This window comes from Engystomops pustulosus, chromosome 4, assembly GCF_040894005.1.
Source record: "Engystomops pustulosus chromosome 4, aEngPut4.maternal, whole genome shotgun sequence".
NCBI classification, from domain to species: Eukaryota; Metazoa; Chordata; class Amphibia; order Anura; family Leptodactylidae; genus Engystomops; species Engystomops pustulosus.
Window position 1 is genome coordinate 48,711,913 of NC_092414.1, and position 16,900 is coordinate 48,728,812.

Sequence of the window (16,900 nt, forward strand, 5' to 3'; positions counted from 1 at the left end):
GTCCACGGCGGGCACACAAGATGACGCCAGCCGCTTGCAGGGTGGGGTGTCGGGGGTTGGGGCCGTCTGAAAGGTGAGTAGTGTGTTAAATTTTTTAACAGGCTAGAGTAAAAGCAGAGTTAGGGTTTTTCAGCACAATTTTTGTGCTGAAAAACTCCACTTTTATATATACGGTAAATTCAGTAGCTTTCTGCAGCTTCTTCAGAATTCCAGATACCAGATTCCATTGATTTTGGCCTATTATAAAATGTGTTAAATAGCTACGGAATGTAGGTACAGATATTTGAAAGATTGAATAATCCCCACAAAGCATGATAATGTTATCAGATGGTGAACTTGGGTATTTTATGGGGATATCATGTCCACTGACAGATGCTATATAGCTGTCAGTATTAGAACATTTCATGCTCCAACAACTTTCTGTTTGGTTTCATGTGGCATTAAAATAACTTTTGTTGTCCATAAGACCCTACAAACACTATAAAAAAACCCTGTGGGATGCCGCAAGATGATTAAGTTGAGCATTTCCCTGCCAGCAGCAAAACACATCTCTCAGATTTTAGTGGTTGACTGGCTAAATCCGGCCATGTTCAGCCTCTCAAGTAACAGAGAACAGAAAAGGGAGACTGCAAAGTTTCCTTGGGTTTGTACTTAAGTTGAATTTGTATGCAAGTCAGAACTGCAGACAAAAAGTTTTTTTTGTCCCAGTGACAATTGGATTTTCAAAATGTTTTTGCTGTTTTGTGCAACGATTATCAATAAAGCTTAATTACAGACAACTTATAGCTGATAATTGCAGCCTAAAGTAAAGCCTCTAAATAGCTTCACCAGAGGTCACAGGTGGCAGAGAGGTCCGTCTGTAATTAAGGGTCCTCTATAAGTCGGGTGTCCTTAGGTAGGGGACCGCCTGTATAAGCAAACTGTTTTGGCATCACCTGGTGTGTTTGTGTGTGTCTGTCTATTTTCCCTGGATAAGGATTTGCTGGAATGTGTTTTTTTTTTTTTTTTTTTTTGCTGTATTGAACAAAAAGTCTGGCGGAAATTGACCCAAAAGAACAATGACTCCTATATTGTAATGTAGATCAATACTATGTTTCTTTCATGGGCCAGTGTGGTGGTTTATCCAATAGAAATTTTGAAGTGAGAAGTAAGTTGGATTTATCATGGAGGTGGCGAGTTTAGTACTGAAGTCAAGCTGTCCTGTCCTAGTAGGGAGAAGTAAGGTCAACACCGGCTGCTCAAGAGTTGGATCTTGGGTACTGGAGAGACTTCACACAATCATTTCTGTTTTTATCACACCTCACATGTAGTGTTGAGCAGACCCCAACTTTGGAGGTTCGGGCCCCTAGCCTGGACAGAAAATTCTGTCAGTTTGTGTCCAGGTTTGGCTTAACACCCTTCCCCCTCCAAATGACTTGGTGCTGGCACTGATCACAGGTGTTATCTCTTTAACCGCTCCAGGCAAAGCCACCGTAGACATTTACATAAATGTGGGGCATGGGGAGTAACGGTCAAGGGCAGCAATGATCCTTCCCAAAATTATCCTTCACTGGCATGATGGTACCGGCATGTATGTGCCACATTAATTTGAATACCCTCAGTGCCTTTGCCAGGAGCATTTGAGGAGATAACAGCTGCGATCAGTGGCAGCCAGATTGTGAGTGTCGTGCTACAGGTACCAGACCTGATTTTAATCAGATTCGATCATCACAAGTGGTGATTTACAAGAGTGTGACAATTTGAGGTTTACTCCTGTGCCCTATCAACTCCAACTTTAATATTGCTTTTCGTAAACAATTGTATTAAAAGTTTGTGGCTTGAAGGAATAAAGAAGTTTAGACCCGAAATGTTGCATTGCATTAACTGTAGGTAGCAGAGGTTATCTAAAGCAGCCAGTGGAAGAGGATAATTTTGCATAGATTCAAGCACAGGAGTGTTATATGTCTATATGTTTCTGACATGTAATACATTATGCCTATAAACCTGGAAGATTGTCATCACAAAGTAGATTTTGTAGCGAAGATCTGCAGCAGACCACCGGGACAAAAGCATCTGGTCGCCAGAGAGGGGATACGAGTGCAGTTTGTAACAATGTGACTTCTTTCTTTAATAACCAAAACGTACACACCTTTCCATTTTGTGTGTCTGTTGTACAGCAGTTTAGCCCATTTTCCGTCAACTGAGATGAACTAGAAAAAACTGACTCCTGGTCCTTGAGAAAATCATTGGCTGAGGCTAAACTGAAATTCCACACTAAATGACAATCGCTTTAACCTTAAAGGGATTCTCCAGTGACTAGAAGTTAGCGCCTATACACAGGATAGGAACTAATGTGCTGATCGGCAGGGTCTCAGTCAGACCCGTTTGTTTCACGGGTGGGGATATGAATTCATTTAGGGAGAGCAATGTCTAACTTGGTGGGATAGTGTGACATACACAATAATCCATACATAAAATCATGTACTTAATATTTAGATTTTGTGGGGGCTGTTTGTGCTAAAAATCGGGCGCTTTATATATTTTAGTATAACTGATGTTGTTTTTTTTTTTGTTTTTTTTTGAGAGTCGCCCTGTACAACAAATTACCTACAAACTGCCCTGGTCTCAGCGATGAGACGGAGTTACCTGAGCACCGTACTCGGCTATATCCATTAGTGTCATAGAGATGAATAGAGTAGCTGATCGACTGCTCTGTTCATCTCTGGGTACCCCCACTATCGGCAAGTTATCCAATACTTGTTGTCACTGGAGAAACACTTTAACAGTTAACAGATCATTTCTGTCGGCTCCTTAGTAACAATGTTACTAGAGATGTCGAACTCTCAAAAATGCATGATGAATGTGTGCAGATGAGAGTAGAATTTTAAAGGTTTTGTGTTACCATATAATACATATTTTCATATTGCCCTAAATGTTGCCCAAAAGTTTACTAATCTGTCCAAAAATGTAATTGAAATATCTTTTCTTTTATGTTGCATAGCTTTATGACCATTCAGGTTAAAATGAACTTTAACAGCACTTCCACCTGCCCGTTCCCACACTATACACATTGGAATGGGTAATCTGGGATTACCTATTTATCAATTTATCACATTTCATTTCTATTCATTCATTGAGCTGTGAGTAACCTAAAAAGAGCAGAGATGGGTATTTGACCGTATTAAATGTCATGGTTAGTGAAAGGAGAATGAAGAGGAGAATTAATAGCCATACAGTAAATAGCAGAGGCCTGTGTAAGTAAGTGGCAATGACAAGTCGGTTGATGCTGAAGTAAAATACGTAATAAGTGTTACTTATGAAATCTATGTTTTAATTCCAAAGTTGGAGTAACATTTAATGCTACCTCTTCTGTGTTTTGGACCCACTCCTGGTTAGAACTTACAAATACTGGTGCAATATTGTCAGTGGTAAACTACTGTGTGAATAAATACATAGAATGGCTAAATGTATGAAAAAAATAAATAATGATAATTGTCAAATCTATAACTTTTTTTCATATTATTTCAGTTGAATTTATTATAAAAAGCAAAGTATAATGATTGAAATTAAAAAAAAAATGTTTTATGAAAATGTCTCCTAAAAGAGCACAAATGTAATATCCCCAAAATTGCTAATAGGGGCACGTGTATCATTGTATTTCTGCTGCCTCATTTCGAAGTTGTCTGCTTTTAGCACACTTGTGTGTTATTTTATGTATCTTAGTCTTCATTTTTAAAACATTTTTTTTATAGGGTTTTTATAAATTTATTTTTGTATATCAAAACATGTATGGTGGGTCAGTTGTATTTCGCTTTGTGAAATGGCAAATTAGGGATCCCAAGTGCTGCTTCACCCTTCCAATGCCAAACCTCAGCTTTTATCCACATTTTCCCATGGCTCTGTTTGACAAAAATGTCACGTTATGTTTGCGGTGCCACTTGAACAAAAATAACCTTCAGCATCTACTTAACCCCTTAACTCTGTGTGATGTATCGCTACATCACGAGTCGGCTGCTGGTGTTTGGAGAGGGCTCACGGACTGAACCCTTTCCACAGCCGGTGAGCGTTTGCTGCATATTGTATCAAACGCCTCCCCGAAACACCCATGCCACCTTGTAGGCTGAGATAGATGCTCTCAGTGATCGGGGAGCGGCAATCTGCTACTATAACGGCCTTGGGTCATGCAAAGACCCGACGCTGACTCGTTTTAACCCATCTATTACAATGTACATTTTCACATTTTAATAGATAATGTGGAAATTCCCCATCTACTGCCATACTGTAGGTTCAATCAGACAGCCTAGGGTTAAGTACCCTAGGGCAGTGGTGGTGAACCAATGGCACGGGTGCCAGAGGAGACACTCAGAGCCCTCTATATGGGCACTCTTGCCATCACCCCAGGGTAGAGTTTGCCAAACAGGACTCAAGGCCTCTTGCAGTCCCAGGCAGTTCAGGACCCTTGAAGAAAGCTACAATTATAATCCAAACTTCTTCTCCTTCTTTCTACTGTATTGGTGTCCTCAGGGGCCTATATAATTTGAACCTGTGAAAGAGCAGGGAGTAATAAGTAAATGCTTAAATTGTCGCATTGGCACTTTGCGAAACATACGCGGGGTCTGGTTGTAGTTTGGGCACTTGGTGTCTAAAAGGTTTGCCATCACTGCCCTAGGGGGTCTTAAAAAATAGTAAAAAAAAAAATTAAGGAAAAATTGAATGGAAAAAATATTCAATTCACCCCCATTTCCCTAGAACTTGCATAAATGTAAACATAAATAAACGCTTCCCAAAATGTCCGATCTTGCAAAATATAATAACGGAAAGTCAAAGCCATTTAGCAAAATATTAAAAACTCAATAATTGATTAAAAGGTCGTAAAGTCCTCAAAATGGAAGCAATGAAAACCTCATCAAAAGTCACAAGAAATGATAAAACTTGATAAAACCTATATAAATTCCAAATCCCCGTGATCGTATCAACAGAAAGAATAAAGTAGACAGTTCATTTGGGGTGCATACTGAAAGCCGTAAAATGCAAGCCCACAAGAAAATGGCGCAAATGCATTTTTCACCCATTTCACTGCATTTGGAATTTTTTTGGAATATAAAATACCGTCACTATGAAGTGCAATTTGTTACACAGAAAACAAGCCCTCACACAGAAAAATAACTACACACCGTATACAAGACTGTTTGATGGTGTTCTTAAGTAGGGGACCGCCTGTAATTTGTTTTGTTGTGCAGCCACAAAAATGGGTGAATGGAATTAAAATGAACTAAAATTCTAGTGACCCTAATATAGAAGATAACAATGAGGCATATTTTTGTTGTTATATTAAGCATGCTATAATATATTCTCTGTACATTTTAACACCTCTTCTTTTCGTTTATTTTCACATTTCTTTAACTAAAGAGGACCTTGTCAGGGTTGATTTGGGGCTCTAAACCAAAATTAGGTCTGTATGGATCTTTGGTTTAGGATCCCAATTCAACCTGTATATTATCTCTGTATGGCTTCAATTAAAAAGAAAAAAAAAAAAAGTGACTACAATGAGCCACTTTGGACTCACATCAGCAGATCCTGTTCCGTCCAAAACTCAAGTGAGGACAATATGCCAGTTTCACTGCACATGCGCCATACCTTTGGCACTTGTGCAGTGAAGCTGGGGTGTAATACGCCAGTTTCACTAACGCGCAGGCGCCTGGAGTTCAGGACAAGCTTAAAGCGGTTGTCCACTTTGAGCAAATAATTGACATGGTTTGTGTAAGGAAAAGTTGTACAATTTTCCCTCGTACTTTCTGTATCAATTCCTCACAGTTTTTTAGATCTCTGCTTGCTGTCCTGCTAGAACAACTTCTAATTTTATTTCCAGTGGATAGAAATCTGTCCATTGTTTAACTTTTCCTTACACAAACCATATCAAATCTTTGCTGAAATTGACCAACCCCTTTAAGTATAAATGTTTTGCTTTTGTTTTAATGCAGCTGTGTAGGGGGCAATTTTGAATGCTAAACCCTCCACAGTGCCTTGTGGACCGGTGGGTTAATGTCCCTTTAGGCTTTTTTTACATTTGATATTATTGATGACACCCTAATATAATCTAGTTTCTTGGTCATGTGTGAAATAACAGAGGTGACACAAATCTTTCTTCAAGGTTCTCCTATCTGAACAGCCATGCTTACCCTATTTTTAAAAATGCAATTAACTCGAATAAGAGCCCACAAACAAACTTGATCTCACTAAACCTTGGGCTGATGCTGTGTGACATAAATGTGTTTGACAATAATATTACTCTGCAAAACTGTTTGATAATTTTCATTATCGCTAATTAAAATTGAAGAAGCACAGACGTCTGCCAAAATTAACATAGGTTTTGCAGCCGGAAGCTCAAAATTACTTTAATTGATAGTAAGATAGTTTCCCTGATCACCAATTAGACCAAATTAGTGATCAGATTTCAAGACGTGAATAAATGCCTTGCCTGATGAGGAATAAAAACAAGATTACATAGTGTAACATAAATATCATTTCCTTTTATCACCAATTGTATCATAGCAAGTAAGAAGGTTGCAGACCTTTAAATACATAGGGTTGGTCAGATACAATACTTTTCAATTAACGTAATGACAGGGGAAGTATTTAGGAGTGTAATGGAGATTGCACGGCAGAAATTACTTCCAACTCGTGTATTTTTTTTTCCATACTTGAATTCATGTCTGTTTTTTTTTAAATATTTAAGTAATACATTTTTTTAAACACTTCACAGAACATTCAATGTCGCTTGTTCACTGTTTATGCTGCTGTGTTTTCTGAAGCCCGTACGAGATGTTCCTTACTATTTACAATATGAATATGCATGAGTGGTTACCATGAAGGTGAAAACAAATTTGATAATCCAGAATTTAATAGTAGGCTCAAATAAATAGTCTCTAGCATGTTACACAGAATTATTGCAGAGTGGAACATAATTATAGGTTAATAGATGGAAGGCCTAGGCATAAAGCTAGGAAATTCTTATTCTAGAACAGACCTGGGCATTGTACAGCATGCAGGCCACATCCAGCCCTCTAACTATCTCTGAGCTTATTGAAAAAAAATTTAGCTTTTCTCCCCATCATTAAATAATGATGCAATCAGGTCCTCCATATTTTCATCGAATATCTGGATATAAAATCACTTCATACAATATTACAGTGGACATTTGAGCATAAAGCTCACATTAAATTAAGAGTATTGATCATTTTGACCTTTTTGACTCTTGACACCTTCTATAGACCAGTATAGTAGAATACTTTGGTGTTTTAAGACAATAGATTCAGACGTTGGGTTAATAGCTTGAGATGCTCCTATTTTAATTTGTAAACGCCCACTCCAAAAAAAATCATTTTCACTGATTGATACTTTCTGTCATTTATACATAAAAATATAATTTTTTTTTAATACAGACCACTATGCCTTCTAATTTTCCTATTCTCCACATTCAAGAAGAGTAGATAAAGAAACTATACTTAGAGACAATACGATGAGGTTCTCTTATTTTTTATTTTTTTTTAAATCTTCCATGTCAGAATGTGTGTCATGCTCACTGAATGAGCAGCATACACTCCCCAGTGGCCTATGGATCGGTTTTGTCTCATTGAGGAAAACATTTTAATTGTTGACACAAATGACAAACTTCATTGGGATCAGTTGAGACCCCCCTCCTTCCTCCTCTCCCTTCCTTGGCAAATTGGCCCTTGATTCATTTCTGCACAAAGTGTTTGTGAGTTCTCCACACGCAGAGGCATGAAATCATTATCTGCCATTACACACTATTTGCTCGTGGCCATCATGTGGGAAAAGACTCATTTTCAATAAAGAACCAATTAAATGTGTGCAGCTATATTGAGCAGCTGTGCAAATGTAAACAAACATTCAGGAACTGGATAGACTTAATAGCCTATCCCTGGTCTCCAAAGGTTTATTTTCATCTTGAATACATACTTTATTTTAGCAAGTTTGTTTTTCTTTTAATTTCTAAAGAAAAATAGTTTGACAGTTTATTTACTTAATTGCTGGCAAACCCAACCACAGATCAATCGATCAGTACCTACCGATCAATCAGAACATTTGTGTAAGTCATCTTTGCGTGACTCTTCGAGACCTCTGATGTTGTCTTGTGGTTTGTGGCACCAAGACATTAGCAACTAATTGTTTAGAGTCATCTGGGGTTGAGTTTAACAAATCCATCAATAGGATTAACATCTGGGGAATTTTTCATGTAATGTCAACTCTCTCTGAATTCTTTTGACAGTGGATTTCATTGCTTTTAAAGGATGTATTTGGTTTACAACACAGTAATATAGATAGTATAAAATAAAATGCAATTCCACCTTTATACTTTTTGCTGTTAATCTTGAGGCATAGATAACGGTAAAGTAAATATATTTCATGGGTTGATATGATTGCAGCAACACAAAGATTTTATAGTTTTACTCTTTTTTTTTTTTTTCTTTCATAACTGAATGAAACACTTTTTCTTATTAGGAAAAAATAGCATTAAATGACTGCTTTATTCTGCATGAAAACCTGACAGGAAATAATTTGGAGGAAATAAGACCACTTGATCGGTTTTAATGTGTGTCAAATTAAGAAAAAAGAGGATGCCAGTATATAGAATAATTGAATTAAATTCATCTTTATCAAATAAAAACATTTAAAAGCATATAAAATGTACACATAAAATATCCCCAAACCAACAGTCCAATATATTGTGATAGACAATAACCATGTATGTAGAATATGTATATACTCCATATCTGATGCATACAGTGGATACAGGAAATATTCATATGCCTGCATCATGATGTCTAATGAACTCCCCAAGGAGCTCAGAGACAGAATTGTGGCAAGGCACAGATCTGGCCAAAGTGGCAAAAGAATTTCTGCAGCACTCAAGGTTCTTAAGAACACAGTGACCTCCACAGTCCTTAAAAAGAAGAAGTTGGCCGTGTAGCCAAACTAAGCAATTGTGGGAGAAAAGCCTTGGTGAGAGAGGTAAAGAGGAACCCCAAGATCACTGTGGCTGAGCTCCAGAGATGCAGAAGAGAGATGGGAGAAAGTTCCACAAAGTCAACTATCAATGTAGCCCTTCACCAGTCAGGGCTTTATGGCAGAGTGTGCTGACAGAAGCCTCTCCTCAGTTCAAAACAAATGAAAGCATGTATACGTTTAGCAAAAAAACATAGAGGGACTCCCAGGCTATTAGGAATAAGATTTTCATTTTTGTGTGGAGAAAACTAGGCACTGCTCATCATGGTGACGGTGATTTGGGGCCAGCATGGTGGCTTGGTGGTTGGCTCTGCTAGGCTGTAATGCTGGGGTCCTGGGTTAAAGTCCCATCCAGGTCAACATCTGCAAAGAGTTTGTATGTTGCCTGGGTTTCCTCCAGGTCCTCTGGAGGTTGAATAGATTGTGAGCCACATTGGGACAGGGACCCACTTGGCAAACTCTGTGTAGCGCTGCGTAATCTGTAGGCGCTATATAAATAAAAAATTATTAGTAGTATGTTTTTCAGCTGCAGGGACAGGATGACTGGTTACAAAGGAAGGATTGATTATTGCGGCCAAGTACAACGATAACTGGGCTGAAGAATCACCGTCCGACAAGACCATGACCTTAAGCATACAGCTTTTGATCTTGGCAATTGGCTACAATAAAACAAAGTGAAGAATTAAAGTGCTGTGAATTCTTTCCAATAACTTTATGTACAATAATGTTCATAATGTTAATAATCAACAATATATTAATCTGTAAATATTTATAGGCTTCCTCCACATATAGTAAATACAACAATAGCCGACATTAAACTAATACCTATTAAAAGTAGAGTTGGTCACATTGTAAGGATGGGGAATAAGGTTCCCACGCATATTGCCTGTCCACGTAGACTTCCTGCATTACAAGGATGGTATATACCACTTTTCTAATTCTCTTAATATTCTATGGACTAGTTAGGAGCCATGGTAGTTGTAGTCTCTTCTACATAACATAATTTAACTCATAGGGATGAAGGGGGTAATAGTCTTTGAGACAACCCCTACAAGTTGTAGATTGCATAGCTTTAATATAGGTTGTCTTGCACAGTGCTTTGGGATGCATCGGGCGGGGAATCCTTTTGAGAGATGTGTTGGGTGAGTGGCAGTGCACGATCACATCATCAGGGAAATATCACCATCTGTCCTTTTTATATGGTGTCTACACCTCCCAGGGCTTTCCCAGAGACGAGGTCTATATTTAATTCATTCAAATAATTTTTTTGCTCTGCCCAGGATTTGAACCCACAACCTTCACACTCTACCTGCCATAGAGAGACAGAGCCTCTATCTACTAGGCCAGTGGTGGCGAACCTATGGCATGGGTGCCAGAGGTGGCACTCAGAGTGCTCTCTGTGGGCACTTAAGCTCAGAGTTCACCAGACAAGTCAAGTTTTACTAATCACACTGCTATTAACCCTTTAATCGCCAAAGAAGTATCTTGTATGTCCTCATAGGGTGGCACCTCAGTGGCCAAGCATGTATGAGATACATCCTGGAAAATAGAAGCCATAAATTTTAGATCCCTGGCACCTAGAATCTCTTGGCTGCTTGGGACAGAAGGAAAAGCGAGAAGGTGCAGAGAGGACCAGAATATCTATGAAGGTCCTCCTGCTGGCCCCACAATTCTTCCTGTACAACAAATAAATTACTGATTATATTGGCACTTTGTGATAAATGCATGGTTTTTGGTTGTAGTCTGGGCACTCAGTCTTATAAAGGTTCGCCATCACTGTACAAGGCTATGGGCTCAGTGGTTGTCTATGGGAGGATTTCCCATGAAGAGGTTCACTGTTACACGGGCTCCATGCACTGGTATATAGTGAGCTATCTTCTCAGAGATTATTATTATGGAGATTATTATGATTAAGGAGATGATTATTTATGATGATTATGATGGAGATTATAATATTTTAAATGTATAATAAAGTTAAATTAAATGACAAAAAGACATAAAATAAGGGCTCATTGAGACAGGTGTGTCCACTGCTCATCTGCAAAAAATGTGGAGGTGATGTTTGTGATCAGACCCTTTTTTATCCTTTTTTTCACATCCGTTCACCTATGCAAAAAAATGCTGATGGGTTTTTAATCTACTTCTTGCCCTGCCCAGTTGGTTGTCTAGCAACATTTGAAGAAAAAAAACACCCTGCATACGGATATCATGCATGTGCCATCCATTTTTTTTGCGGATCCATTGACTTCTATGGATGTAAGTGGTCTGCATTCTGCAATTTTATTTTCTCGGTCTGCACATCAGTCAAAAAAATGGACATGTGAACAGACGTATAGGATACAGTGCGTCTGTTTGCAAAAAAAGGATAACACGTGGACCTCTAAAATGCCTGTCTACACGAGCCCTAAATTATACTATTTAGTATACTATTTTATACTAACATCACCAGGACAGCCTTTACAACACCTATACTACACTGTCATAAAGCACTCAAGCTTCTCCTGGCAAATCACTAGTGACCGTTACTGATCGCATAGGTTTCAGAGGAAATGCAAATGTGATCAGACTGAGCCCTGCCCCCAGACTTTTGTATTGCATTTCTAAACACAACGTAAACGCCCCAAGTGACCGCACCCTAAACATTCAGATAATACTTTTTTTCATTTCTTGAAAGTATTGTATCGGTATCGAGTACCGCAATACTTATTCTGGGTATCGAAATCACACTCACAATTCTGGTGCAACCCTAGTCTTGACTACACTGCCCATTCATAGAACATATGGAAAGTCTCGGTAAATGGAGTAATTTAGTTAATAACTGTACCAAAGTAGTAGTAGTACTGTATAGTAGTTTAATATTACTCCAGAGGTAGCTATTTTAATTCTTTAACAATACTATATATTTTAGCGGCTTTTGAATGTTGTGCAGATTATGATACACCCATAACTATACATCGCAGGCCTTAAGTCTTTCAGCACTTCATGCAGAAGCAATTTATCTTGTATTACCTTGCATATTTTAGCCCGAGAGTTCAGAACATTTGGAGGAAAAAAAGTCTAAGTGAAAAAATTCCTCATGCATATCAGTTATATGAGAAAACCCTCCCATTAACAATGTTTCTGTGTTGGCCTTATGTCTGTATAATTTTTGTTTCTCTTCCTAAAGGCCTTTGGATTTATGACTCGTGTGGCCCTGCAAGCAGAGAAAATGAATCACCACCCAGAATGGTTTAATGTGTACAACAAGGTAATTCATTACATTTTTCTTCCATCACCTGAGCTTAAACCACTGGTGCATTTTTTTCAGGGTATCGCTTTACTGGGTTTGTAGCTCAGATGGGAATAAGGCTTCCTGCTAAGGCTTTCACTGCTCAGACCTACAAGGTCCCAGGCTGGCATGTGCACAGTTACAACACAGGAATAGTTGTCACATGTCAGGATGAATTTGTCACCTCTGCACTATCAGTATGTTCAATCACAGCAACAGCATCTATCAATTCATACACTGTGTTCACATCTGGCACCTCCTTGAACTTCACTGTAGTCAGCCAGGAGCTGTACTTTTGACCATATTCTGGAAATAGGACCATAAATATGTCATGCCAAAATAAATAGATTCTCGGCCAATCCCCTCGTTTCCCTTCTTTCATTCGTTATCATGTAATTACTAATTCCTTGGTCTTATTAATTAGCTTTATTGATCAAAACCATCGTTGTGCACTGGAAATAGTCCAAAATAATTTCCAAGCTACTTATTACTTATAATTGTTACAGTTATGTATTTAACATGTACTTTAAATGATTTAAGGGGTTGTCCACTTTCAGCAAATAATTGATGTTGTTTGTGTATTGAAAAGTTATGAAATTTTGCAATATATTTTCTGGTTTTCTAGATCTCTTCTTGCTGTCATGCTGTAGAAAGCTTCTATGTTTACTATCACTGTATAGAAATCTGTCCATGGTAATGGGATAGACCTGCAGGTGCACGAGATGTTATTAACACAGAGAATATGCGATACTAACTGCCTGTGCACCTGCATGTCCATCACATGACCATGGTCAGATTTCTGGCCACTTGAAGCAAACATAGAAGCTTTCTATAGAAGGACAGCAAGCAGAGATCTAGAAAACTATGAACAATTGATAAAGTATACTGGAAAGTTATACAACTTCATTACACAAACCATATCAATTATTTGCTGTCAGTGGACAACCCCTTTAAATAATGCTTAATAAGTACATTTTACTCTCCCCACCCAATGGTTATTTTATTCCTTCTCTCTAACATGGTTACTGGAATATATGCACAATCGCCCATTTTCATAGAATATGTGGGAATCTGTGCTGGCACTGATCGCAGCTGTTAACCCCTTATTGACCTATGATGTAATACTATGCCAGGTGCGGGCGCATGGAGAGGGCTCACGTGCTGGAAGCTTCAAAAAGGAGGATCGTCGCTCCCGTGACGTCATCGGTGAGCGGTGATTCGTCGGCACATTGTAATGAATGAGTAAAATCCTCATATGCTGCCGTACTGTCATATGGCAGTATATGATAGGATCGTACAGACAACCTAGGGTTAAAGTAAAATAGTTAAAGAAAAAATAGTAAAAATAAATTAAATTAAAAAAAACTAAAAACTCAAATCACTCCCCTTTCCCTAGAACTGATATAAATAAACATGAGGAGTACAATAGGTAGGTGAACGTATGTTCCCGACCTCTTCCACCTAGTGGGGCATATAAGAAAGTACAAGTGGTGGAGAGCTATGTTAAAAAATAACTTTTATTGTTTTGATTCCAATAAAAGTTATTTTTTAACATAGCTCTCCACCACTTGTACTTTCTGATATAAATAAGCAGTAAAAATCATAAACACATTAGCTATCGCCACGTCTGAAAATGCCCAATCTATCGAAATATAATAACGGTTATTCACTCCGTCTAACCCCGTAATGGGAAATCGTGCCCAAAGTAAAAAATGGCACTTATTGCCATTTTAAAAAAATTAAAAATTCTATAAAAAGTGATCAAAACGTTGTACAGTCATAAAAATTATAACATTGTAAACGTCATCAAAAGCCGCAAAAAATAACACCAGCAATAGCTCCGTACACCAAAGTTCTTAGCGCCAGAAGGCGGCAAAATGCAAAAAAAAAATTTTGTACAGGTTTTAATTTTTGTAAAAGTATGAAGACATTATAAAAACTATACAAATTTGGAATCCCCGTAATCGTACCAACCCAAAGAATAAAGTAGACATGTCATTTGGGGCGCACAGTGAAATCCGTAAAATCCAAGCCCACAAGAATATGGCACAGATGCGTTTTAAGTTCACTGCATTTGGATTTTTTTTCCCGCTTCCCAGTACATGGCATGGAGTATTAAATACCACCATTTTGAAATGTAATTTGTTACGCAGAAAAATAAGCCATCACACAGCTCTGTACATGGAAAAATAAAGTTATAGATTTTTGAAGTTGGGGAGTGAAAAATGAAAAAGCAAAAACGAAAAAGGGCTGCGGCGGAAAGTGGTTAATTGGTAGTTGCAGTACAGTGGACACTGATCTTTTGTCATGATGGGTTGATGAAAGTATTGCAATACAGGAGGTACCCGACTAAATGACAACGCACATACAGACAACCCCTTGTTACAGATGAACGTTGCTGCTCACTGTGACCTCTGTTAACATCTCTGGTTGCTTTACTTTAGTCCCAGGCTCCAAGGATCAGCTGTAAGCTGTCTGTAATAAGTTTTGTTCATAATCCTTGTTCTCATGACCGCAAAAATTTTGGAAATCCAATTGTCACTAGGACAAAAACAATTGTCCGGAGCTACAATTATAAAATATACAGTTCCAACTTGCATACAAATTCAATTGAAGAACAAGCCTACAGAACATACAGTATCTAGTATGTGACCCGGGGACTGCCTGTAAATTGTATAGGCTTCCTAGGGTGGAAACACCATTTGGAAAAAAACTGTAAAAAAAAAAAAGTAAAATTTTAACCATCCCCACATCCCAAAATGCCAGACCTATAAAAATAATTATACTATATGGTGAATTCTGGTGAATTGTTTTTATTTGGCAACCATAAAAATGTGTATAAATAATTATCAAACGGTTGTACAATTCCCAAAGTGTTATCAATTTGTATGTCAGCCAGCCCTGCAAAAAAAATTACACCATAGCTCTGTTCACACCATAGTATAAAAACAAATTCTGATTATCATAACATGGCAATATGAGGGTTTTTTTTTTTGCAAAGTTTTCTAAAGCTATCAACACACAACAAAACTCTAAATTTGCTATTGTGATCATAATGACACAACAAACATAGGGGAGATGTGCACTGCACAGTGTGAACCATAAATAAGAAAGCATTTTTAAAAATCTAAATTTTTTTCCAGCTTCCCAGTATACTGCGCAGAATATTAAATTGTGCCACTAGGAAGTATAATTTGCTCTGCAGATGACAAGCCCTCATACATCTATCATCAAACAATTTTTTTTTACCACAGTGGATGTTTTCAAACACAACATAAAAACAACAAAAACCTAAACCTTTTATGTAAATATTAGCTAATTGAATATAGGTTGAGTCTGAGTCTGTGATTATTCTGAATATTTATCACGCTGCAGCCAGAAGTTTAGATATATTTTAGTGCCTTTTAGTGATTTTTATGTATTGTAACCTAAATCCGTATCAAATCAGGAGACATTGCTGACGTTAACTTCAGCTGCCTCTTACGGTTGCGGCGCCACGTGTTTTACAAACACAATGCAGACGCCTACAGGCTAAAATCACATTTTTGTTTCAATGGAACTGCATGTACGATCAGTGCAATACAAACGCCACATGTGGCCGCACCTTCAGGGTTCTGCTCCATTCATCTCTATGGAGTTGCAGAAACCTCCGTCGGACCCTCCGGTTAGCAATGGGGAATAACCCCATTTAATACATGCATTTCAAAACACATTACATCAGCTGAAGAGAGATTTGCCTAGCTGTGAACATTTGCATTTACAAAACACAACTGTTATCGCATGTGTTAACATTGTGTTAACTGTTGCGTTTTATAGACACAATTTTTTTTTTTTTTAGGCAAATCTCTCTTCAGCTGTTGCAATGCGTTTTGAAACGCATGCATTAAACACCACGTGTGATCTCACCCTGAAGGGCACACAGGAATACAGGAACACAGTGAATAATTGAGCAATCTCTATACAAGGCAGGTGTCTGCTGTGTTCTACTCGCTATCTTTATTGATTTCACTATGGAAACTCTTGACAAAAATATGTTAAAACAGAATTTCATTAATTCGATTTTTTTTTTTTTACCTTGTTATGGATTTGTGTAATTACAGTATGAAATAAATCAGACAGTAAACATTAAAATAAACAGAAAATATATTTTTGACATAAAATACAAAAAAATGATAATGTCTGTTTTTGCTCTTTTAGGTTCAAATCACTTTGACAACACATGATTGTGGGAAATTGACCAGAAAGGACGTAAAACTGGCAAAATTTATTGAAAAAGTATCTATTTCCTAAAACATTAAAGTGTCCAGAACGAAGTGATGTGCATGATAGTATTTTATTATACTTTACAACCCTCTATAATTCCTTGTTTAGAAACTGAAGATGTCTTTATAGCATTATTTTTTAAACATCTTGTTAGTTTCAACATGCATTGGCTTGAAAAGGAGTAGCTCCTTTAACTTTCTGGAATGTTTATGATATAAATTAGATGTATATAGATACCTTTCATAAGCTCCCTGCTTCTTAGTAATGTACACTCGAGCTTTCCATATTACAGGGGTTGGAAACAACTGTCCTTGCAATCTGGAAAATCAACGTAAAAATTAACAGCATTAGGTACATGGCTGA

General features: G+C 37.7%; 1 protein-coding gene across 1 annotated transcript in view; it reads left to right on the forward strand.

The window, feature by feature from the left end:
* The window catches only part of PCBD2 (pterin-4 alpha-carbinolamine dehydratase 2), a 56,375-nt gene extending 39,788 nt beyond the window's left edge, over positions 1–16,587 (forward strand). Inside the window, exons 3-4 of the mRNA XM_072150629.1 lie at positions 12,173–12,253; positions 16,472–16,587. Of these exons, the coding sequence (XP_072006730.1) occupies positions 12,173–12,253; positions 16,472–16,564 (174 nt within the window). The 3' untranslated portion in view covers positions 16,565–16,587. The remainder of the gene's footprint in view (positions 1–12,172; positions 12,254–16,471) is intronic.
* Positions 16,588–16,900: the final 313 nt, after the last annotated feature.